The 25,132-nt window shown below is 37.6% G+C and overlaps 4 protein-coding genes across 4 annotated transcripts; 2 read left to right on the top strand and 2 right to left on the bottom strand.

Annotated features, from left to right (window-relative positions):
* Nucleotides 1–2,662: 2,662 nt before the first annotated feature.
* LOC106095218 (cuticle protein LPCP-23-like) lies at nucleotides 2,663–11,853 on the bottom strand. The gene is made up of 5 exons (XM_059368907.1): nucleotides 11,794–11,853; nucleotides 11,168–11,731; nucleotides 4,020–4,103; nucleotides 3,353–3,487; nucleotides 2,663–3,032 (listed from the first exon to the last, which is right to left on the bottom strand). Exons 1-5 carry the CDS (start codon nucleotides 11,803–11,805, stop codon nucleotides 2,712–2,714), a joined length of 1,116 nt encoding a protein of 371 aa, XP_059224890.1. The 5' UTR covers nucleotides 11,806–11,853; the 3' UTR covers nucleotides 2,663–2,711.
* On the top strand, nucleotides 3,768–4,277 carry LOC106095230 (pupal cuticle protein G1A-like). The gene is made up of 2 exons (XM_013262471.2): nucleotides 3,768–3,826; nucleotides 3,902–4,277. Exons 1-2 carry the CDS (start codon nucleotides 3,815–3,817, stop codon nucleotides 4,250–4,252), a joined length of 363 nt encoding a protein of 120 aa, XP_013117925.1. The 5' UTR covers nucleotides 3,768–3,814; the 3' UTR covers nucleotides 4,253–4,277.
* Nucleotides 11,854–12,217: 364 nt separating the features above from the next.
* Nucleotides 12,218–19,834, top strand: LOC106095216 (uncharacterized). Its single transcript, XM_059368900.1, has 2 exons — nucleotides 12,218–12,280; nucleotides 19,451–19,834. Exons 1-2 carry the CDS (start codon nucleotides 12,218–12,220, stop codon nucleotides 19,832–19,834), a joined length of 447 nt encoding a protein of 148 aa, XP_059224883.1.
* A 4,253-nt stretch (nucleotides 19,835–24,087) lies between these two features.
* LOC106095217 (pupal cuticle protein G1A-like) lies at nucleotides 24,088–24,708 on the bottom strand. The gene is made up of 2 exons (XM_013262459.2): nucleotides 24,697–24,708; nucleotides 24,088–24,612 (listed from the first exon to the last, which is right to left on the bottom strand). Exons 1-2 carry the CDS (start codon nucleotides 24,706–24,708, stop codon nucleotides 24,088–24,090), a joined length of 537 nt encoding a protein of 178 aa, XP_013117913.2.
* Between the last annotated feature and the right edge of the window lie 424 nt (nucleotides 24,709–25,132).

Here is a 25,132-nt window from a genome sequence, read left to right as displayed (position 1 = left end):
GTTTATAGTGGGAGAAGAGGGTCGATCCCCCTGACGCTAAGACCCAAAAGAGCATTTATTTGAGACCTTTATTGTCGCGATCTACATGTCCTGCTGAACGACAGGACGTGATCCAGAAACTCGGATCCTTATATCAACATTAGATTCCAACTCTACTGTCATAGACCATTCTTTTAATTGACATATTATCCCAATCGAACTACCCGTCCTATAAAAGGGTATTTAGTGGGTGGGCCTTTCATTTTATACCCATTTTGTGACATTGAACATTCATGCCCTTTTTGATGGGTTTTTCGGTTTGGAGAAACCTCGTAGACACCTTGTACCAAATTCTTATAACAGATGTGTACTCAACTTCCAAACACCTTTCATTTGATATCCATATTGTCCCAATCTGTAAATATGATCTGTTGAGGGGTTTTTGAGGGGTGGGGGCGCCTCAGCTCCCAAGGAATAAATTTTCCTATCCGCATTGTATTCTACTTTCAAATACCTTTGGTCTGATATTCATATTGTCCCAATCGGTAAATATGTCCTGCTGGGGGTTTTGGTGGGTTGGGAGGGCCCTCGACACTCAAAAATAAATGTTTATGTCAGATTTGATTCCCATATTGCCCAAAGCGGTGAAAGTGTCCAGTTGAGTGGTGTTTTTGGGGTTGGGGGACCCCCGAACATTTAATGTGAAATTTTGTATACCAAGATCATACTCTACTCTTAAATACCTTTCATTTCATACCCATATTGTCCCAATCGGTAAACATGTCCGCTTAGTTGGGTTTTGGGATGGGGCGTCCCCCCTAGTTATGTGAAACCAAAATTTTATCATTTCGTATTTTTTGGGAAACCATAAGGTGGCATACAAAGTCTCGCTTAAATCGGCGCACCCTTTTACAGGATCTGGCGTTTTTGAAAAATGTCCTCAGGGGGAAGGTCCGCCCCCCTTCGATCCTTTCGGTTCAACCGTTTTTGAGTCTATACGGAACAGACAAATAAATAAACAAACAAAGCGCAACAAATTCCATTTTCAAACCTACCACCATAGGATGGGGGTAGGGTAGGGAGGGCCCTCGACACTCAAAAAGAAATGTTTATGTCAGATTAGATTGCCATATTGCCCAAAGCGGTGAAAGTGTCCAGTTGAGTGGTGTTTTTGGGGTTGGGGGACCCCCGAACATTTAATGTGAAATTTTGTATACCAAGATCATACTCTACTCTTAAATACCTTTCATTTCATACCCATATTGTCCCAATCGGTAAACATGTCCGCTTAGTTGGGCTTTGGGATGGGGCGTCCCCCCTAGTTATGTGAAACCAAAATTTTTTCATTTCGTATTTTTTGGGAAACCATAAGGTGGCATACAAAGTCTCGCTTAAATCGGCGCACCCTTTTACAGGACCTGGCGTTTTTGAAAAATGTACTGAGGGGGAAGGAACGACTTCCACCGACAGTGCCTAGTACGGTCCAAATGGGTCTTTAAACTGATATAGCTGCCATATAAACCGATCTCCCGATTTGACTTCTTGAGCTCTTACAAGTCGCAATTTTTGTCCGATTTGGACGAAATTTTGCATGCAGTATTCTGTTAAGACTTCCAACAACTGAGACAAGTACGGTCAAAATCGGTCTATATCCTGATATAGCTCCCATATAAACCGATCTCCCGATTTGACTTCTTGAGCCCTTACAAGCCGCAATTTTCGTCCGATTTGGATGAAATTTTGCATGCGGTGTTCTGTTACGACTTCCACCGACTGTGCCTAGTACGGTACAAATCGGTCTTTAAACTGATATAGCTGCCATATAAACCGATCCCCCGATTTGACTTCTTGAGCGCATAAAAGCCGAAATTTTAGTCCGATTTGGATGAAATTTTGCATGCAGTATTCTGTTAAGACTTCCAGCAACTGAAACAAGTACGGTCCAAATCGGTCTATAACCTGATATAGCTCCCATATAAACCGATCTCCCGATTTGACGTCTTGAGCCCTTACAAGCCGCAATTTTCGTCCGATTTGGCTGAAATTTTGCATGCGATGTTCTGTTACGACTTCCAACAACTGAGACAAGTACGGTCCAAATCGGTCTATAACCTGATATAGCTCCCATATAAACCGATCTCCCGATTTGATTTCTTGAGCTCTTACAAGTCGCAATTTTCGTCCGATTTGGACGAAATTTTGCATGCGGTATTCTGTTATGACTTTCAACAACTGTGCCTAGTACAGTCCAAATAGGTCTTTAAACTGATATAACTCCCATATAAACCCATTTGACTTCTTCAGCCCTTACAAGCCGCAATTTTCGTCCGATGTGGCTGATATTCTGTACATAGCGTTCTCTTATGTCTTCCAACAACTGTGCCAAGTACGGTTCAAATCAGTCTATAACCTGATATAGCTCCCATGTAAGCCGGTCTCTCAATCATCCTTGTTCGGTTCCTAGAAGCTTAAATTTTTACTGGTTTAACAGAAGTTTCAACTTCAACCTAATCTATTTTGTCAAAATTTTTAGCAGCATCCATGGCGCTGGGTTCCCACGATTCGGCCCATCCGAACTTAGCACGCTTTTACTTGTTATATATTAAAATAAGTTAACAACCACTTCAAATCATTTTCCCTTACAACATTTCCTTTATTTTCCTTCATTTACTATTACAACAAAAACAATGGCAATTTAAATATGGGAACTTCTATTGGCTACAAGACAGGTCTTAACCCAAGTGTACGACAGGGGCAGCAGCATAGGTGTGAACAACTGGAGCAGCATAGGTTTTAACTACTGGTGCAGCGGCATAAGTATGGACCACGGGTGAAGCAATGGTTTTAACAACAGGAGCAGCAGCATAGGTATGAACCACAGGAGCAGCGGCATAAGTCTTTAGCACAGGGGCAGCGGCATAGGTATGGACTACGGGTGTGGCCAAAGTTTTAACCAATGGCGCCGAGTACACAGCAGGCTGGACAATGGAATGGGTTTGAGACACCAAACCGGGAGCAGCTTGAGCAGCAGCCAAGAAACCCAAAAGGATAACCTGAAGACAATCAATGGATTTACATGATTTTAAGTTAAATAAATAATTCCTAAATTTTAAGGACAACTTACGAATTTGAACATTTTTGTTGGTTGTTTGAATTTGGATAGTTTGCAGTGAACTGATAATGTCTGTGGAATATATCAGCGCTTTTATATGATTGACATGAACTAGAGCAGTCTTCAACTTCCTCGTCGAATTATTTAGTTTTGACACTTGCGACCGGTTTGCTTAGCATAGCCAAGATACTTTAGTGCCTACCAAGTCTATTGTTAATCTTATTTTGAATTATGTCTGCCTAAAAACTATGACATTTTTACCCAGGTTTCAATTTCAAAAAAATCATTGCATGCGTGACCTGTGGTATTCTGCTTTGAATGAATGAAGGCATCACTCAACATAATCATTATGTTGAATAATTTGCTGCACTTGTGTATGCCAACACAAAAGTCCAACTGAAAAATGTTAGAAAACCCACAGACAAAAGGAAGTATACCCCTCATGGCAAGGAGCATATTAAAGGATATGCTCAGTTCTAGGAAAACAAAACAAACAACAAATCCCATTACTGCTCGCAAACGATTGACAAAAGACTTGCTACGCACTAAATAATCTTGAGGTACTAAGTAAACCGGTCACAAATGCCAAAATTAACTAAACGAAGAAGGAAGTAAAAGACAGCTCTTGTTCATATCAACCATATAAAAGCAATGACATATTCCACAGACATTATCAGTTTATTGCAAACATTCCAAATCTAACCAACCACCCAACTCTCGAAAATGTTCAAATTCGTAAGTAAAATTATCCTTAAAAAAAAGGAGCGCATTTCCAATGGCAAAGTAAAAAAAAATATTTTTATCACCCAGGCTCCCTTCTTGGCTTTGTTGGCTGTCGCCCAAGCTGCCCCCGGTTTTGTGGCTCAAACCCATTCTATTGTCCAGCCTGCTGTGTACTCAGCCCCAGTGGTTAAAACTTTGGCCTCACCCGTAGTCCACACCTATGCCGCTGCTCCAGTGTTGAAGACTTATGCTGCAGCTCCTGTGGTTCATACCTATGCTGCTGCTGCTCCTGTTGTTAAAACAATTGCTTCACCCGTGGTCCACACTTATGCCGCTGCACCAGTAGTTAAGACCTATGCTGCACCAGTTGTTAAAACCTATGCTGCTCCAGTTCTTCACACCTATGCTGCTGCTGCCCCTGTTGTACACTTCGGTTAAGAATTTTTTTTTTTTACTATAAAAGGTCCTCTTAAATTTAACGCCATTGTTTTTATTGTAATAGTAAATAAAGGAAAACTATTCGAGATGTTGTTGTAATGGAAAAATCGTAGCATTTTTAATGTATGTGTGTTTATTGCACTTCTCTAGAGATACAGAGGTAAAACTAGTAAAAGCCCGCTAAAATCGGCCGGATCGAATCTTATATACCCTCAACCATGGATCGCATTTGTCAAGTTCTTTGCCCGATATCTCTCTATAGGCAAACAAAGTATAATGGATAAAAATCGCCATGCTATTAAAACTATATCAGGTTATGGACCATACTTGGTTTGGATGTTGGAGACCATAGTGGAAGCCATTGAGCAAAATTTCATCCAAATCAGATAAGCATTGCTCCCTATAGGAGGCCTTAGTAGCAAAAAAGCGAGATCGGTTTATTTGGAGCTATATCCGGTTGTGAACCGATTTGGAACATACTTGCCAAGATTGTTGGAAGTCGAAACCAAGTTTCAGCCAAATCGGATAAAAATTGTGCACTCTAGGGGCTCAAGAAGTCAAGATCCGAGATCGGTTTATATGGAAGCCATACCAAGTTATTATGCGATTGAGATTTGTTTTAAGTCATAACACAACACCTAATACAAAAATTTCAGCTAAACCAGATAACCATTGCGCCCTCTATAGGCTCAAGAAATGTAAAAGAGAGATCGGTTTATATGGGAGCTATATCAAATTATGAACCGATTTGGACCATACCAGGCAAATTTGTTGCAAATCGAAACAAAAGACTTTGTGCAAAATTTCAGCCAAATGGGATAATACTCGGCACAGTTGTTGGAAGTCATAACAAAACACCTCATACAAAAGTTCAGCCAAATCGGATAAGAAATGCGCCGTCAAAAGGCGCACCGTGGCGCAGTTGTCGAAGTTCACGACGGGGCTCAAATCCAGGCGTGCACTTCGACAAAATTGTCAGTGGTGTTTATCCCCTTTATCTCTACCAAGTGGTGTCGCTATGCGGCACGCCGTTCGAATTCGGCATAAAAAAGGAGGCCCCTTATCATTGAGCTTCAACTTTAATCGGACTGCAGTCCTTGATATGAGAGAAGTTCCCCTGTTTCTTAATGAACTGTTCATGGGAAATTTTGTAAAGGGTGATTTTTTTGAGGTTAGGATTTTCATGCATTAGTATTTGACAGATCACGTGGGATTTCAGACATGGTGTCAAAGAGAAAGATGCTCAGTATGCTTTGACATTTCATCATGAATAGACTTACTAACGAGCAACGCTTGCAAATCATTGAATTTTATTACCAAAATCAGTGTTCGGTTCGAAATGTGTTCAAATTTTGACAAATTTTGTTCAGCGATGAGGCTCATTTCTGGTTGAATGGCTACGTAAATAAGCAAAATTGCCGCATTTGGAGTGAAGAGCAACCAGAAGCCGTTCAAGAACTGCCCATGCATCCCGAAAAATGCACTGTTTGGTGTGGTTTGTACGCTGGTGGAATCATTGGACCGTATTTTTTCAAAGATGCTGTTGGACGCAACGTTACGGTGAATGAACACATTTCGAACCGAACACTGATTTTGGTAATAAAATTCAATGATTTGCAAGCGTTGCTCGTTAGTAAGTCTATTCATGATGAAATGACAAAGCATACTGAGCATCTTTCTCTTTGACACCATGTCTGAAATCCCAGAGAGAGAGCTGTGTCAAAACATGGACTGATATGACCCATATATTGGCTTGCCCAAAAAGTAATTGCGGATTTTTCATATAGTCGGCGTTGACAAATTTTTTCACAGCTTATGACTCTGTAATTGCATTCTTTCTTCTGTCAGTTATCAGCTGTTACGTTTAGCTTGCTTTAGAAAAAAAGTGTAAAAAAAGTATATTTGATTAAAGTTCATTCTAAGTTTTATTAAAAATGCATTTACTTTCTTTTAAAAAATCCGCAATTACTTTTTGGGCAACCCAATACAATCCCAACCGACCTACACAAATAGGAAGCATAAATGGAAAGTTTCAAGTGCCTAGCATTATTTCTTCGAAATATAGCAAGCTTTTGAGAGGCAGGCGGACGGACATTGCTAAATCGACTTAGAATGTCTAGACGATCAAGCATATATAAACATACTTTGTTGGATCTCAGATGAATATTTCGATATGTTACAAATGGAATGACGAAACAAGTATACCCCTCATTGTATGGGGGACGGTATAAAGTATTTTTCATGCTGGGAGGTGCAATGCCATATAAGAACTTCTCGCCCAAAAGGTGTCGCACTGAGACATGCCGTTGGGACTTGGCTATAGAAAAGGAGGCCCCTTGCCCTTGAGCTTAAACTTGAATCAGTTAGCGTCCATTAGTATGTGAGATGTTTGTGGCTATTCCTCAGTGGAATGTTCATAGGTAAATTTGTATTTGTTTGCATTCTATGGTGGAGCGTATAAAAATCGTACTTTTTCGAAGGAAACGGTTTATAAACTCTTAAGGATAGTTTTTTTACCATTTAGGGTGGTTTAGTATCCTTAGGGTAGATTAAGTACCCTTTAGGAAAGTTTTAGTACTCTTTACGGTTGCTTTAGTATCCTTTTGGGTGATTTAAGTACCCTATTGGATAGTTTTAGTACCCTTTAGGGTAGTTTTAATACCCTTTAGGTTAGTTTAAGTACCCTTTAGGGTAGTTTTAGTAACCTTTAGTATAGTTTTAGTACTATTTAGAGAAGTTTTAGTACCCTTTAGAAGTATTTAGAATAGTTAAGTACCCTTTACTGTTGTCTTGGTATCCTGTAGGGTAGTTTTAATACCCTCTAGCAGCCTCTAGGGTAGCTTTAACACCCTTTTGGATAGTTTTAGTACACTCAAGGGTAGTTTTAGAACCCTCTAGGGTAGTATTCATAGCCTCTAGTATCCTCTAGATAAGCTTAAGTACCCTTTTGGGTAGTTTTAGTACACTCTAGGGTAGTTTTAGTACCCTCTAGGGTATATTGTAATATAACAACCCTACAGGATACAGATTTAGTATCCTGTAGGGTAGTTGTATTACCCCAGGGGGGTAATTTAAATGTTCTTTAGGATTACTTTAGCACCCATTAAGGTAGTTTTAGTGCCCTTTAAGGTGGTTTTAGTACCCTTTAGGAAAGTTTTAATACTCTTTAGGGTTGCTGTAGTACCCTTTAGGGAGGTTTAAGTAGTTTGAGTACCCTTAAGGGTAGTGTTAGTAGCCTCTAGGATAGTTGAAGTATCCTATAGGGTAGTTTTAGTAGCTTCTTGGGAAGTTTTAGTACACTCTAGGGTAGTTTTAGTACCCGCTAGGGTAGTTTCAGTACCCTCTAGGGTAATTTCAGTACCCTATAGGGTAGTTTCAGTACCCTTTAGGGTAGTTTCAATACTCTCTAGGATAGTTTTAGTATCCTTTTGGGGTAATTTCATTACCCTATAAGAACGTTGTAGTGCTCTTTAGGGTTGCTTTAGTACCCTTTAGGGTAGTTTGAGTGCCTTTTAGGGTAGTTTTGGTACTCTTTAGTGTAGTTTTTGTACTATTTAGGGTAGTTTAGCACCCTTTACTGTTATTTGGGTACGCTCTAGGGTAGTTTTAAAACCATCTAGGGTAGTTTTAGCACCCTCTAGGGTAGCCTTGTTACCCTCTAGGGTAGTTGTAGTACCTTCTAGGGTAGTTTTAGTACCCTTTAGGATAGATTAAGTACCCTCTGGTGTAATTTTGATACCATTTAAGGTAGTTTTATATATACAAAATTAAAGTACCCTTTTTTCAAGGAAATTGGTAGTCTAGTACACTTTTGTCGAGGAAAGGGTAGTTTTAGTACACTTACTCACAGAAGAGGGTAGTTTTGGTACCCTTTCTCACAGGAAAGCGTAGTTCTTTTACTCTTTAGTGTAGTTTTAGTATTATTTAGGGTAGTTTGGTACCCTTTACTGTTGTTTTGGTACGCTCTAGGCTAGTTTTAAAATCATCTGGGGTAGTTTTAGCACCCTCTAGGGTAGTCTTATTACCCTCTAGGGTAGTTTTAGTACCCTCTAGGGTAGTTTTAGTACCCTTTAGGATAGATTAAGTACCCTCTAGTGTAATTTTGATACCATTTAAGGTAGTTTTATATATACGAAATTAAAGTACCCTTTTTCAAGGAAATTGGTAGTTTAGTACACTTTTGTCAAGGAAAGGGTAGTTTTAGTACACTTACTCACAGAAGAGGGTAGTTTTGTACACTTTTTCGCAGGAAAGGGTAGTACTTCTATACTAGTATACTAGTTTAAGTACACTCTACCACAGGAAAGGGTAGTATTAGTACACATTTCCAAAGGAAAGGATATTTTAAGTACACTCTCCTATTGAAATGGGTAGTTTTGGTACACTTTCTCACAGGAAAATAGTTTTAGTACACTTTCCCAAAGGAAAGGGTATTTTAAGTAGACTATCCTATAAGAAATGGTAGTTTTAGTACACTTTCCCACAGAGAAGGGAAGTTTTAGAAAGTTAAAGTATACTTTTCCACAGGAAAGGGTAATTTTAGTACACTTTCCCACAGAGAAGGGAAGCTTTAGAACATTTTCCCACAGAGAATGGGAGGTTTTAGAACATTTTCCCACAGGAAAGGGTTGGTTTAGTAACTTTTCCCACATAAAAGGGATGTTTTTGAACACTTTGCCATAGGAAAGGGTAGTTTTAGTACACTTTCCCACAGGAAAGAGTAATTTTAGCACATTTTCGCACAGGAAGGGGTACTTTAACACATTTTTCTACAGGAAATGTACTTTAAGCACACTTTACCACAGAAAAGGGTACTTTCAGTACACTTCCTACAACAAAGGGTTCTTTTAGTACAATTTCCTACTGGAAAGTGTAGTTTTAGTACACTTTCCCACAGGTAAGGGTACTTTTAGTACACTATCCCACAGAGAAGGATACTTTAAGTACGCTTTTCCACAGGAAGGGGTACTTTTAGTACACCTTTTCACAGTAACTTTTAACAGGGTACTTTTAAACCAATTTTTCACAGGAAAGGGTCTCCTTTCCTACAGTAGACGGTTGTTTTAGTACACTTCCGCACAGGAAGGGGTAGTTTTAGTACTCTTTCACTTTACACTACACACTTTTTACACTTGCCCATAGGAAAGGGTACTTTTTGGACCAACTTCCACAGAAGGGCGTACATATTTTACCTTTTTCCAAAGAAAAAAATACTTTGAATACCCTTTCCCAAGGGAAACGATACTTTTAGTGCACTTTTCGAGAAGAAACAATACTTTTAGTACCCTTTTGGAGAATAAACCATACTTTTAGTACCCATGCCCAAAAAGAAAGACTATTTTTAATACTCATTCCCAAAGGAATGAGTATTTTTCGTACCTTTCACAAAAGAATCAGTAGTTTTAGTACACTTTCCCAAAAAAGGGTACTTTTAGTGCGCATTTCCAAAGAAAAGTGTAGTTTTAATACTTTTTACCAAAGAAAAGTGTAATTTGAGTATACTTTACCATAAAAAGTGTAATTTTAGTATACTTTACCGAAGGAAAATGTGGTTTTAGTATAATTTACGAAAAAAAGGGAAGCTTTGTACTCTATTTTACCTCTTCCCCTAAGGAGAGGGCAAAGGAGAAGGTGTTACAAACCATTTCATACATATTTTTCCATGAACATTCCATTAAGATACAGCCGTACTTCTCTTACATCAGAGAGTGCAATCCTTTTCAAGTTTTGTTTTTATGCCGAGTTCGAACGGTGTGCCACACCGTGACACCACTTGTTAGAGAAATTTTAACATGACTGTATACCTTACAAATATCGCCAGCATTTGTAAGGGATATCTGAAGCAGATTTTTTTTCACGCCGAGATTTGAACCCAGGCTTTCGGCGTCATAGGCGGTCTTGCTAACCTCTGCACCACTCTGGCCTCCTACAAACAAATTCACTAAGTTCCAACATCGTGTAGCACAGTAATGCTCTTGGGTTATCAGTCGGTCAGTGAGCAACTCTGGAGTCTCAGTGTGGATAGATTGTGGAGTGAGATCTTGAAATACCAAAACGCTGCTCAGTGTGGATTCCGTATTTTAGCGTTTGAATGTGCAGTGAGATCTTGACATACCAAAACGCCGCTCTGTGGTAGGGACTTTCTCAGATACGTATCATGTAAAGGTGGAGGCAAAGTATTCTTACAATTTCCGCAGTTAACAGTATGGTAGGGCCTAAATTCTTTCTCAACCTAACGTCAAAAACTACCAACAAATATTTTACTGGTACAGCTAAGCTCTAGAGCTCAAACCCCATTTTTATCAATTTTAACTACTTTCGCAAACACCAGGTTCAAAAAGGAAGAACCAAATCGTCTATACATGACAGCTATTGGGTTGCCCAAAAAGTAATTGCGGATTTTTTAAAAGAAAGTAAATGCATTTTTAATGAAACTTAGAATGAACTTTAATCAGATATACTTTTTTTACACTTTTTTTCTAAAGCCAGCTAAAGTAACAGCTGATAACTGACAGAAGAAAGAATGTAATAACAGAGTCACAAGCTGTGAAAAAATTTGTCAACGCCGACTATATGAAAAATCCGCAATTACTTTTTGGGCAACCCAATACATAGCCCGCATTTAGTCTTTTACCATTAGGTCGTAGTTTTTCATTTTTCTTAAAGACGCACTGCGAAAATTTTGCGACTTATTATAATTTTGCAAAAAAAAAAGCTAAAAATTATGCATTCCATAGACAATAACCAATCAGTAATACTACGCACTGAATTTCCAATGTGGATAGAACACGCATTTGCCATAAGGAAACTGCATACGGAATAATTAATTAGGCCATGTGTTATTTTCGCAACATTTAACATAAAATTTTATTTAAAACATAAAATTAGCTAGGGAACGCTTTAATGATGGACCACATGGGCAACGGGAACGGAGTGGACAAGGGGCACAGAGTGGACAACGGGTGTGGCAGCATGGACAACAGCAGGAGCAACAAGGGCGGCATTGGAATGAACTTGAACATGGGATTGGTGGGAAACGGCATGGCTGACGACGGGAGCGGCATGATAGGTTTGAACAACGGGGGCAGCAGCCACAGTGTGGACTACAGGGGCGGCAGCTACAGTATGGACGACGGGGGCGGCAGCAACTGTCTTTACAACGGGCACCACATGTTCAACGGTCTTGACCACAGGCACTACAGGTTCAACGGTCTTGACCACAGGTACAACAGGCTCCACAGTCTTTACAACAGGCACAAGGGGGGCAGCGTGGACAGTGGTCTTGACAACAGGTGCCACAACGGGTTCAATGACAGCCTTGTTGTGGACGCGAGTAAAACTTTGATGAGAGACAGCAGAGGGGGCACTGTGGACCACAGTGCCTACTTTGGCCAAGACGGGCTCCTGTACAACGGTGTGGTGTTCGGCAACCAAGCCAGGGGCAGCCAAGGCCATGGAAACGCAGGCAAAGAAGGCAACCTGAAGAGGGTAAAATTTGTTAAACCTTACTCTATCTTTGTTCTTCTCAGCCTAGAACTTACGAATTTGAACATTTTCTTGTTAGGTGATTCTATGATGAAGTCTCAACTGAAACTGATAAATTCTTGCCAGCCACCAAAAGTTTTTATACTTATTCTGGGTTGCACATTTGATTGATTTTTTAAGGGCATGCTTATGAATGGACAACTCCCTCTACCAACTTAGGAATTAACTTGAAGTTGAACGATCGATAACTTCTTGTTTTTCGAAATCCATTGTAGCTGTGGTTTGCTTGTAATTGTCACTTTTTTTTGTTGTTTCGTTTTTTGTCTTTTAGATTTAAATCACAGTAGCCGGAACAATTCATTTGGCAGCATACGTAAATGGGAAACACAAACCTGAAATCTGAACCTGTCCAGAAGTGATTGGGCATTTTTGGGTGTTTTTTTTTTCTTGGATGTTGTGACAGCATTGCCACTCTTGGATATGTTTAAGAGTTGGTTACAAGCTAAGGGCCTTTGGATTAAAGAGACTGTCATGAAGGCAAAAGTAAAGGGTCAAATGAGCTTTAATTAGATATATCATTCTTTGCATTTTGTGCAGATTACGAACAGTGATGAGGGTTTGTCCAAAATGTAAGCTTTTTATACCCACCACCATAGGATGGGGGTATACTAATCTAGTCATTCCATTCGTAACACCTTGAAATATTGATCTAGGACCCCATAAAGTATATACATTCTTGATCGTCTCTGAATTCTGATTCGAACTAGCCATGACCTCCCGTCCGTCCGTCCTTCTGTCTATCGAAATCGCGATAGCGGTCGAACGAGTAGAGCTAGCCGCTTGAAAATTTGCTCAGATACTTCTTATTGATGTAGGTCTTTGGGGATTACAAATGGGAAATATCGGTTCAGATTTGGATATAGCTTCCATATAAACCGATCTCCCGATTAGGCTGAAATTTTGCACGTGGTGTTCTGTTATGACTTCCAGCATTCGTGTCGAGTACTGTCCAAATCGGTCAAGAACCTGATATAGCCCCATGTAAACCGATCTCCTGATTGAACTTCTTGAGCCCTGGGAAGCCTCAATTTTCATCCGATTTGCCTGAAATTTTGTGCATAGTGTTCTCTTATGACTTCCAACAACTGTTCCAAGTACGGTCCAAATCGGTAAATAACCTGATATAGCTCCCATATCAACCGATCTCCCGATTTGACTTCTTGAGCCCCTGGAAGCTGCAATTTTTGTCCGATTTGGCTGAAATTTGGCACATAATGTTCTCTTATGACTTCCAACAATTGTGACAAATACGGTCTAAATCGGTCAAGAACCTGATATAGCTCCCATATCAACCGATCTCCCGATTTTACTTCTTGAGCCCCTGGAAGCTGCAATTTTTGTCCGATTTGGCTGAAATTTGGCACATAATGTTCTCTTATGACTTCCAACAATTGTGACAAATACGATCCAAATCGGTCAAGAACCTGATATAGCTCCCATATAAACCGACCTCCCGATTAAACTTCTTGAACTCTTGGAAGCCTCAATTTTCATCCGATTTGGCTGAAATTTTGTGCATAGTGTTCTCTTATGATTTCCAACAACTGTTCCAAGTACGGTCCAAATCGATCAAGGACCTGATATAGCCTCCATATAAACCGATCTCCCGATTTGACTTCTTGAGCCCCTGGAAGCTGCAATTTTTGTCCGATTTGGCTGAAATTTGGCACATAATGTTCTCTTATGACTTCCAACAATTGTGACAAATACGGTCTAAATCGGTCAAGAACCTGATATAGCTCCCATATAGACCGATCTCCCGATTTGAGTTCTTGAGCCCCTGGAAGCCGTAATTTTTGTCCGATTTAGCTGAAATTTGGCAAATAATGTTCTTTTATGACCTCCAACAACTGTGCCAAGTACGGTCCAAATCGGTAAATAACCTGATATAGCTCCCATATAGACCGATCTCCCGATTTGACTTCTTGAGCCCCTCAAAGCCGCAATTTTTGTACGATTTGGCTGAAATTTGGCACATAATGTTCTGTTATGACTTCCAACACCCATGTCAAGTACTGTTTAAATCGGTCAAGAACCTGATATAGCTCCCATATAAACCGACCTCCCGATTAAACTTCTTGAACTCATGTAAGCCTCAATTTTCATCCGATTTGGCTGAAATTTTGCACGTGGTGTTCTGTTATGACTTCCAACAACTGTGCTGAGTACGGTTCACATCGGTCAAGAACCTGATATAGCTCCCATATAAACCGATATACCAATTTGACTTCTTGAGTTCTTACAAGCCGCAATTTTTGTCCAATTTAGCTGAAATTTTGCACATAATATTCTTTTATTCTTTGGGGGTACGCCCCTAATCACCCCCTAAACTGAACTTCATTTCCGACTATAGCAATATGGAGCTCAAATCAACTGTGTTTAGGAGTAAAGAACGAATTTGATATCTATTTTCAGAGCAAAGTACCGGTGGCCGCCCCAGCCGACCATGGCAATATGGGGCTCAAATTAAAGGCATTTCTCACCGTCACCAAAAACAAAATATGGTTTCTATTGTTGGGGTCGGGTGCCGCCCAAAACCCGCCAAATGGATACATAGACCAATCACGACAACATAGAGTCATGTGTTTGGGGAGCCGCCCCACCACAAAATTCCTCCCTATTATAGCTATTTGGCGTGGAAATTAATTGCTTTACGGTAAATTGATATTCATTTTCGGGACAAGGACCCTGGGATCGACCCCACCCTCAAACACAACATATTTACCGATTATGCCATTATGGGGCTCAATTAAAATGTTTACGAAACTAGAGCACGTATCTTATATTGACTTTAATGGCCAAGTGGCCATCCCCGAAATACCCCCTTAACCGGAAATATTTACCAATACGGTAATATAGGATTTAAAAGTAAGGCATTTGGGAGTAGAGAAAAAATTTGCCCAGGAACCAAGCAGGGGCAAACTTCTCACCCATCAATGAGTGCTTTCCGATTCAAGTTTAGACTCAATGATAAGGGAGTTTTTTTTTTGGGAATTTTTAAAATGACCATGCATGACATGGTACCTCTCAATTAGTGCCAGCTTTAAGAGAGGATAATCACCGCTTTAATTTTATTCGATATTCTTGCCAGGATTCGAAAGCGTTCAGAGTAATAGGCGGTCTTGCTAACCTCTGCGCTGTGGTGGCCTCCCTGCTCAAATCGCACATTAAATGCCCCTATTATCTGTCCAAGACCTTAAATCGAGAGATCGGTATATATGGCAGCTATATCCAAATATAGACAGATCAAGGCCATTTTGAACACGGGTGTTGAAGAGCCTAACACATTACACTGTGCCATCAGACAAAAAATTTCAGCGGTGTTTTTTGCTCTCCTAATGCTGGCGACATTTATGAGGTACTATGCCATGTAAAAGCTTCTCCTCAAAGAGGTGTAGCACTGCGGCACGCCGTTCGAAATGGGCTAAAAAAAGGAATTCCCTTATCGTTGAGCTTGACCTTGAATCGGCCAGCACTGATATGTGAGACGTTTGCCATAGTACCTTAATGGAATGTTCATAGGCTAATTTGCATTTTTTTTATTGTTAGATTTCACTAAATTTGGACATAGTGAGCTATGTTAGGTTTTTTCATATCCGTGCACTATATGGTTCAAATAGGTCTTTATTTACATATAGCCGCCATTTATGCCGATCTCCCGATTTAAGTTCTTGGGCCCATAAAATGCGAACAATGATTTGTATTAGACCCTTACATATTCTCCCCGAATATGATGGAGATTGGACTATATAAAGATATAGCTGCCATGTAGACAAATTTTCTGTTTCACCACCTTACACAGTAAATTGACACAGATAGCATGCTGACGTTATGGAAAGAACATTTTACCCAACTGCTAGTGTCCGACGTTGGCGGCGAAGATGATACCGCAGAACGAATCAATGATGATGGTATAGAATGTTTACATCCTAGTCAGAATGAGGTCCAAGTAGCAGGGACCCGACTAAAGAACAATAAGGCCGCAGGTGCCGAAGGGTTACCCACTTAACTATTTAAGACCGGAGGCGACACGCTGATAGGGAGTATGCATCAGCTTATCTGCACAATCTGGCTAGAAGAACGCATACCGGATGATTGGAACCTCAGCATACTATCTCCCGTACACAAGAAAGGAGACAAGACGGAATGTGCCAACTACAAAATAAGTCTCCTCCCCCATCGCATACAAGATCCTCTCGAGCGTACTGTGTGAAAGATTAAAACCTAAAGTCAATGAGATAATTGGGCCATATCAATGCGGCTTTAGACCTCGTAAATCCACCCTAGAACAGATATTTACACTGCGCCAAATCCTGGAAAAGACACGAGAAGGACAAATCAACACCTACCACCTCTTTGTTGACTACAAAGCCGCTTTCGATACTCCTTTACGTTTAAAGGTATTTCAAGCCATGTCTGAGTTGGGTATCCCTGAAAATTTAATAAGACTCAGCAGGATGACACTTGCTGATACGCGATCCTCAGTAAAAATAGGTAGGAATCTATCCGAATCATTCAATACCAAACGAGTTTTCAGACAAGGAGACAGCCTATCGTGTGATCACTTTAATATCCTGCTGGAGAAGATTATACGAGATGCAGGTGTGAATAGATATGGCACACTAATCACAAGAGAACACATGCCAGTCGCCTATGCCGACGATATCGATATCATAGGTCGGTCACCCGGAGTAGTAACTGCAGCCTTTGAAAGAATCGAAAGAGAGTCAGTGAAAATGCGTCTGGCAGTAAATGGAGATAAACCGAAATCGATGGTTTCAACTCCCACAATACCTTGTACAACCGAGCAGTTATTGAAAATGGAGAAAGTTGGGAACCACAACTTTGAGATAGTCAGTGACTTTATCTATCTCGGCACCGCCGTAACCGAAACGATAGACATCAGTTTTGAGATTAAGCGAAGAATAATACTGTCAAACAGATGCTACTTTGGACTAAGTTAGCAGCTTAGAAACAAGGCCCCCTCTCGACAGACGAAGATTACACTATACAAGACACTCATACTACACGTGTTTGTTGTTACATGGTTCTGAGGCTTGGGTACTTGTGAAAGCAGATGAGCCAGTGCTTGGAGTATTTGAGAGAAAGATTCTTCGTAAAATATATGGACCAGTTTGCATTGATGGAGAATATAGGCGACGTATGAAACACGAGCTGTATGTGCTTTATGACGACGATAGCATAGTTACACGTATCAATATGAGCATTTTATTTCTTTAAACTTGTTTATTTAATTTTCAAAAATAATTTTGGATCATCATACACCTTTGATTATCTAAGGGCCCTATAATTGATTAAAACAATTCTTATAGCAAGACAAATGCTTTACAAAACAAGCACCACAGCCTAAAATCCAATTAAAAAGAATAATATTCGAAAATCACAACCTTCATCAATTAAATGCCAATCAAAAAGAGATTTCGTAACACTTCTCTACCTATGACGATAAACAATTCCCAAAAAAAAAAAAAAAAAAAAAAAAAAAACAAAAAAAGGTGTCTAAAACGTTGTTAAGTTAGCGCCACAAACTTGCGTACACGAAACATGATTAAGACATTTTATGGGACAGCGATGAGAGGTTTGTAAACCCAAACACAAACAGAGAAAAAACTCCTTAAAAGATTAATGCCTAGTGCCACATGAAGGTCGCCACTTTAATGGCAGAGCAACCAAAATTAAAGGAGAGAAAAAAAGAGCCAAATAATTGGGGAAGACTAAATAAAGTTGATTGTGAGTAAATTTGTCTTCGATTTGTTTTTGGTGAACTTGCTATGGCAATTAAGAATAATTCTTCCACTTCTCTTCTTGCGGTTTTGCCTAAACATTCACAATTTGGTATAAAATTCGTTTGGATGGCTATGGACAATAACAGTTTCTCGTGAACTTTTAGACAAGAAAGACAAAATCCCCAAAAATAATGTTCAAAATCGTATGTATAGTCTTAAGCTTAACCAGATACTGAAGAGCCAAAACACAACTAAACTTAGAAACAAATATTTTATATTATAAAAAAAAATATTTTATATTTTTATAAAAAAAAAATATTTTATATTTTTATAAAAAAAAATATTTAATGTTTTTATAAAAAAAAACAATATTTAATATTTTTATAAAAAAAAAATATTTAATATTTTTATAAAAAAAATATTTAATATTTTTATAAAAAAAAATATTTAATATTTTTATAAAAAAAAATTTAATATTTTCATAAAAAAAAAATTTATAATTAAAAAAAAAGTTTAGTATTTTTATAAAAAAAAAATATTTTATATTTTTACAAAAAAAAAAAAATATTTAATATTTTTCTAAAAAAAAATTTTAATATTTTCATAAAAAAAAATATTTTATATTAAAAAAAAAGTTTAGTATTTTTATAAAAAAAATATTTATTATTTTAATAAAAAAAATATTTAATATTTTTATAAAAAAAATATTTAATATTTTTATAAAAAAAATATTTAATATTTTTATAAAAAAAATATTCAATATTTTAAAAAAAAAAATATTTAATATTTTTGTAAAAAAAATAATTAAAATTTTTTAAAAAAAAAAATATTTAATATTTTTTTTAAAAAATATTTTATATTTAAAAAAAAAGTTTAATATTTTTATAAAAAAAAATGTTTAATATTTTATAAAAAAAAAATATTTATTATTTTTATTAAAAAAAAATATTTAATATTTTAATAAAAAAAAATATTTTATATTTTTATTAAAAAAAAAATATTTAATATTTTTATAAAAAAAAATATTTAATATTTTTATAAAAAAAATATTGAATATTTTTTTTATAAAAATATTTAATATTTTTATAAAAAAAAATATTTAATATTTTTATAAAAAAAAATATTATATATTTTTATAAAAAAAATATATAATAATTTCATAAAAAAAATAAATATTTTATAAAAAAAAAATTTATATTTTTATAAAAAAATAAATATTTTTCTAAAAAAAAAATATTTAATATTTTTATAAAAAAAAATATTTTATATTTTTACAAAAAAAATATATTTAATATTTTTATAAAAAAAAGTATTTTATATTTTTATAAAAAAAAATATTTTATATTTTTATAAAAAAAAAATATTTAATATTTTTATAAAAAAAAAAATTTAATATTTTTATAAAAAAAAAAATATTTTATATATTTACAAAAAAAATATATTTAATATTTTTATAAAAAAAAGTATTTTATATTGTTATAAAAAAAATATTTTATATTTTTATAAAAAAAAAATATTTTATATTTTTACAAAAAAAAAATATTTAATATTTTTATAAAAAAAAAATATTTAATATTTTTATAAAAAAAATATTTAATATTTTTATAAAAAAAAAATATTTAATATTTTTATAAAAAAAAAAAAATTATATTTTTATAAAAAAAAAATATTTTACATTTGTATAAAAAAAAATATTTAATATTTTTATAAAAAAAAAATATTTAATATTTTTATAAAAAAAAAATATTTTATATGTTTATAAAAAAATATTTAATTTTTTCATAAAAAAAATTATTTTATTTTTTATTGCTATTTTACTTAATTTTTTATATCTTTTTTTTAATTTTTTTTCAAATTTTTTACTTAATTGTTCATCTAATTTCTTTTCTTTTATCTTCCTTTAAAGATCACCCTCATTGCCCTCGCCTGTTTGGTCGCTGCCAATGCTGGTTTAATTGAAACCCACCATGTAATCCAGGAACCCGTTCTCACTAAAGTCGGTGCTGTGGTCCATAGCGCACCTTCGGCTGTATCACATCAAAGTTTTACCCGTGTCCACAATAAGGCTGTCATTACACCTGTTATTACCCCAGTTGTGAAGACCACCGTTCATGCTGCTCCACTAGTTAAGACCATCGAACCTGTTGTTCATCATACCTATACTGCTGCCATTCCTTCAGTACACTCTGTTCCAGTTGTACATTCTGCCTTTGTGCACTCGGCTCCCATAGTTCATACAGCTCCAGTTGTTAAAACTATTGCCCCCGCTGCTTATGCCATTCATCATTAACAAGGCAAATAGCTTAAAATTGTAACAAATGTGATATAGTTTTGAATTTTGAGTTTTAGTAGTAAATATGCGAAAATAAAAGAAATTATTTAAAAACAAGTAAAAGCGTGTTAAGTTCGGCCGGGCCGAATATTGGGAACCCACCACCATGAATTCTGCTTAAAAATGGGACCTATATCTAGTTAAGCAAAATGCAAATTTAGCCACGAACATTCCACTAAGGAATAGGGGCAAACTTTTCACATATCAATGAGTGCAGTCCGATTCAAGTTTAAGCTCAATGATAAGGGCCCCAAATTTTATAGTCGAGTCCCAACGGCGTGCCGCAGTGCGACACCTCTTTGGAGAGAAGATTTACATGGCATAGTACCTCACAAATGTTGAAAATTTTTTCTGATGGTCTCGCCAGGATTCGAACCCAGGTGTTCAGCATCATAGGCGGACATGCTAACCTCTGCGCTACGGTGGTTTGGTTATAGACCGATTTATACAGTACTTGACACAGTTGTTGAGAGTCATTACAGAACACTATGTGCAAAATTTCAGCCAAATCGGACAAAAATTACGGCCTACAGTGGCTCGAGAATTCAAATCGGAAGATCGGTTTATATGGGAGCTATATCAGGTTATTTACCGATTTGGACCGTACTTGGCACAGTTTTTAAAAGTCATAACAAAATACTATCTAAAAAATTGCATCTTCTAGGGGATCGAGTTGTCTAATTGGGATTGGACCGTACATGGCACGGATGTTGGAAGTCACAACAGAAGTTTAGAGTGCTTTCGACCATCAGACGGATGGACTTGGCCAAATCGACTATGAATGTTAATACGATCCAGAATATATATATACACCTTGTTGGGCCTCAGATCAATATTACAATGTGTTACCAACGGAATGACGAAATTAGCACACCACCATCCTGTGCTTGGATAAGGATAGGATAATAATATGATAAGTATAGGATAAGGATAGGATGAGGATAGGATAAGGATAGAATAAGGATAGGATAAAGATAAAGATAGGATAAGGATAAGGATAAGGATAAGGATAAGGATAAGGATAAGGATAAGGATAAGGATAAGGATAAGGATAAGGATAAGGATAAGGATAAGGATAAGGATAAGGATAAGGATAAGGATAAGGATAAGGATAAGGATAAGGATAAGGATAAGGATAAGGATAAGGATAAGGATTAAGGATAAGGATAAGGATAAGGATAAGGATAAGGATAAGGATAAGGATAAGGATAAGGATAAGGATAAGGATAAGGATAAGGATAAGGATAAGGATAAGGATAAGGATAAGGATAAGGATAAGGATAAGGATAAGGATAAGGATAAGGATAAGGATAAGGATAAGGATAAGGATAAGGATAAGGATAAGGATAAGGATAAGGATAAGGATAAGGATAAGGATAAGGATAAGGATAAGGATAAGGATAAGGATAAGGATAAGGATAAGGATAAGGATAAGGATAAGGATAAGGATAAGGATAAGGATAAGGATAAGGATAAGGATAAGGATAAGGATAAGGATAAGGATAAGGATAAGGATAAGGATAAGGATAAGGATAAGGATAAGGATAAGGATAAGGATAAGTATAAGTATAAGTATAAGGATAAGGATAAGGATAAGGATAAGGATAAGGATAAGGATAAGGATAAGGATAAGGATAAGGATAAGGATAAGGATAAGGATAAGGATAAGGATAAGGATAAGGATAAGGATAAGGATAAGGATAAGGATAAGAATAAGGATAAGGATAAGGTTAAGGATAAGGATAGGGTTAAGGATAAGGATAAGGATGGGATAGTATAAGAATAAAATAAGAAATTAATTTTTCATCTCAAATTATGGTATGGGCAGCTGAGACCACCAATAACCGTTTTCCAATCATTCTTTATCGCCTCGACGTTCTGAGTTGATCTAGCCATGTCCTGTCGAAATCACGATAGCGGTCAAACGCGTAAAGCTAGTTTCACTGTCAAACATCTTCAGTTTGGTCTATAATTTAATCATGAATCGTCTTACAAACGAACAACGCTTGCAAATTATTGAATTTTATTATCAAAATATGTGCCCTATTACGAAAGTTCGCCGCGCGCTTCTTCCATTTTACTACGCAGCTCATTTTTGGCTCAATGGGTACGTAAATAAGCAGAATTATCGAATTTGGTGTGAAGGTCAGCCAGAAGCATTGCAAGAGCTTCCAATGCCTCCAGAAAATGCCACAGTTTGGTGTAGTTCATGGGTTGGTGGCACCATTGGACCGTACTTCTTCAAAGATGATGCGAATCGTAACGTAATTGTGAATGGTGAGCGCTACCGTGAGATGATATCCAGCTTTTTGTTGGCCCGAAATGCAAGAGGTTTCAACAGGATGGTGCCACATGACACAGTACGCGTAACAATGAACTTGAGAGGAAAGTTCGGTAAATATTATATTTCACGTTCGGCACCGGTCAATAGACCGCGTAGATCGTGCGATTTTACGCCTTTAGACTATTTTGTGTGGGGCTATGTTAAAGCTCATGTTTATACAGACAAGCCCGCTTCAATTGACGCATTGGAAGACGACATTGAAGCACTTATTCGTGAAAAAGCGGCCGAAATGTTGAAAGGTTAGGTTAGGTTAAGTTTAAGGGGCAGTCTGCCATCAGGCTCACTTGAACGTTTTCGTCCATTGTGATACCACAGGAACTGAAGAAGGAAGATGCCTTCTAGGTCCTACCGTTGAACCATCCAGATCGCTTTAAAAAGCTCAAAACTCGCGAATGTTCACATCCGTTAAATCAGACAGGTTCTCAAAGAAATGAGAACCTAAAGTAGAACTCCTTCTGACTGCCAGAGCGGGACACACACACAGAAGGTGTTTTAAAGTCTTTTCTTCTTCGATGTCCTCACAGGTTCTGCAAAAGTCGTTGCTGGCAACCTTCAGTCTGTCAGCATGTTTTCCGATTAGTTAGTGATTGTGTCATGACGGACACAATGACTGAGACATCTGTTCTAGCCAGTGACAGCAAGGCAATAGACCTCTTCAAGTCTAGATTAGGCCACATAGTTTTGGAAAGATCACAGCCCGCTCTTTGTGACCATCGATCATTCATTGTCCTTCAGGCCTGGCGGATTTTAAACTGTTCAGCCATCTCGTTGAGAAATCTGCGGCAGTCGAGGGCGGTTTTTGTGTTCAGAAATACGTTCTCCAGGGATTTAATGGCAGCCTGGCTGTCTGAGAAGATATTTATGCCAATCGTCGTCAATCGTCGCCAATCGTCACATCTTATTTTATTTTATATCTTAGCCATTCCACCACTTCCTTAATTGCAAGGATCTGCGCTTGATACACACTGCAGTAATCGGGTAACCTTTTCTATATGACCAGTTTTAGATCTTTAGAGGCCACGTGGTCGTTTAGTTTGGAACCATCCGTATAAAAGTCTATGTAACTTCTATCTTCTTCTACCAGGGATATCGTAATCTAAATCGGTTCTATCAGGAATGGTGGTACAGTACTTTTTATCAAAAAGCGGCTCAGGTAGGGTGTAATCCACACTACATGAAACAACGGATATTGTATCAAGGATAACACAGTGTCTGTAGCCGCCACATGACTAATCAAAAAGCTCCCTTAACCTCACGGCAATGGCCTCTGCAGTTTGGCTAGCGACAATGTCCAGAGGCATAAGATGCAGCATTAAATTCAGTGCATCAGATGGTCTCGTCCTCAGTGTGGCTGTGATGCATAAACAAGCAATCCTTTGGTTCCGGTTAAATATTGAGCAGTAGGTTGATTTTTGAAGCGACGTCCACCAGACCACAACACCATATAGCATTACAGGTCTGACAACTGCAGTATAAACCCAATGCATGACACGCGGTCTAAACCCCCAATTTTGGCAATGACTCTCTTGCAGGTGTATAGGGCAAGAGTTGCCTTGCTTGCCCTTTCCAAAATGTTGGATTTGAAGTTCGATTTCCTGTCCAGTAACACAGCCAGGATTTTTACTGAAAGGAGGTTTCTCATTGTTTAAGGTCGTGGCAATCACGCGGAAAACTAATCAGGTTGGAATACACAGCTACCATAGTCTTTTTCGCAACGAATTCCCTAGCCCTATTTCGTAGGAGGATGAAAAATATCTTTTCAGTGCTTTTAAAAAAATTTTTAGTTATTGTTTTTTTTTTTTTAATTTATTTTAGTTAAAATTATCAAAACATAACAAAAGTCGATCATTCAATCCAACTTCTCAATTTAATGGACATAGACAGATTTGGCAACAGGCACAATGGGTGAGGAAACAAAAGATTTGACAACGGGAGCAGCGTAGGTGTGGACAACAGGGCTGGCAACAGTCTTGACAACGGGAGCAGCATAGGTGTGAACAACAGGGGCAGCAACATGCTTAACAACTGGGGCAGAGTAGGTGTGGACAACAGGGGTGGCTACGGTCTTGACCACAGGGGCCGAGTAGGTGTGGACCACGGGAGCAGCAGCTACAGTCTTAACAACGGGGGCAGAGTAGGTGTGCACAACAGGGGTGGCAACAGTTTTAACGACAGGTGCGGCAGCATAGGTGGTGTGAACAACAGGGGCGGCAACAGTCTTTACCACAGGGGTAACGATGTGAGCTTTGTTGTGGACTTGGGTGAAGCTTTGATGGGATACTGCAGAGGGTACGGCATGGGCCACCTTGGTGACCACAGGTTGGACAACATGGGTCTCAGCCACATAACCGGTAGAAGCGGCAGCAACGGCCAACAAAGCGAACAAGGATACCTAAAAACAACCAAATAAAGGACAACATGTTTTTTTTTTTTTTTTTTTAATGAAATTTCCACGATTCTTCAACAAAACACTTACAAATCTGAACATTTTGAAAGTTTGGGTTGAGTGTTGTTATCACTGATTGGTAATTGAAGTGAATGATATCTAAAATTGTCACTCGTTTGGTTTATATACAAAAATTGGTAATTTTGGCCATTTGAAGCACTTCAATGAAGTTGAAATTATTGTGAGGCATAAATTGTCATTATTTGGAACTGACCTCAAATGCAATTCATAATATTATTGTGGCGGCAGGTTTGGTTTGTTGCTTGTTGATTTCCTTCAATCATATGCCACCGTGCTGGCAGCATTGTTTGTTGTATGGCTAAAATAATACATTTTGGCCAAGATTGATTAATTTGACCAAACAGCATGCCCACATTTTGCAAATTCATTTGTGTTTTACTTGCTAAGGTCTTACTTTGTTTTTTTATTTGCGGCACTTAACACTGAACTTGAACTGAAGTAAACT

Source organism: Stomoxys calcitrans, chromosome 1 (genome assembly GCF_963082655.1).
Source record: "Stomoxys calcitrans chromosome 1, idStoCalc2.1, whole genome shotgun sequence".
Classification (NCBI taxonomy): Eukaryota; Metazoa; Arthropoda; class Insecta; order Diptera; family Muscidae; genus Stomoxys; species Stomoxys calcitrans.
The sequence above is the reverse complement of the archived record's forward strand: the minus strand, read 5'-3'. Positions and strand labels throughout refer to the sequence as shown.

Coding starts and splice junctions, on each gene's coding strand:
- LOC106095218 (XM_059368907.1), bottom strand. Junction 4,104..11,167: donor ACTCCGTTCCCGTTGCCCAT/GTGGTCCATCAT, acceptor TTTTAACAACAG/GAGCAGCAGCAGCATAGGTA. Junction 3,488..4,019: donor GGCATAGGTGTGGACTACGG/GTGAGGCCAAAG, acceptor AACATTTTTCAG/TTGGACTTTTGTGTTGGCAT.
- LOC106095216 (XM_059368900.1), top strand. CDS start 12,218: ATGTTTAAGAGTTGGTTACAAGCTAAGGGCCTTTGGATTAAAGAGACT. Junction 12,281..19,450: donor AGACTGTCATGAAGGCAAAA/GTAAAGGGTCAA, acceptor CTTCCTTTAAAG/ATCACCCTCATTGCCCTCGC.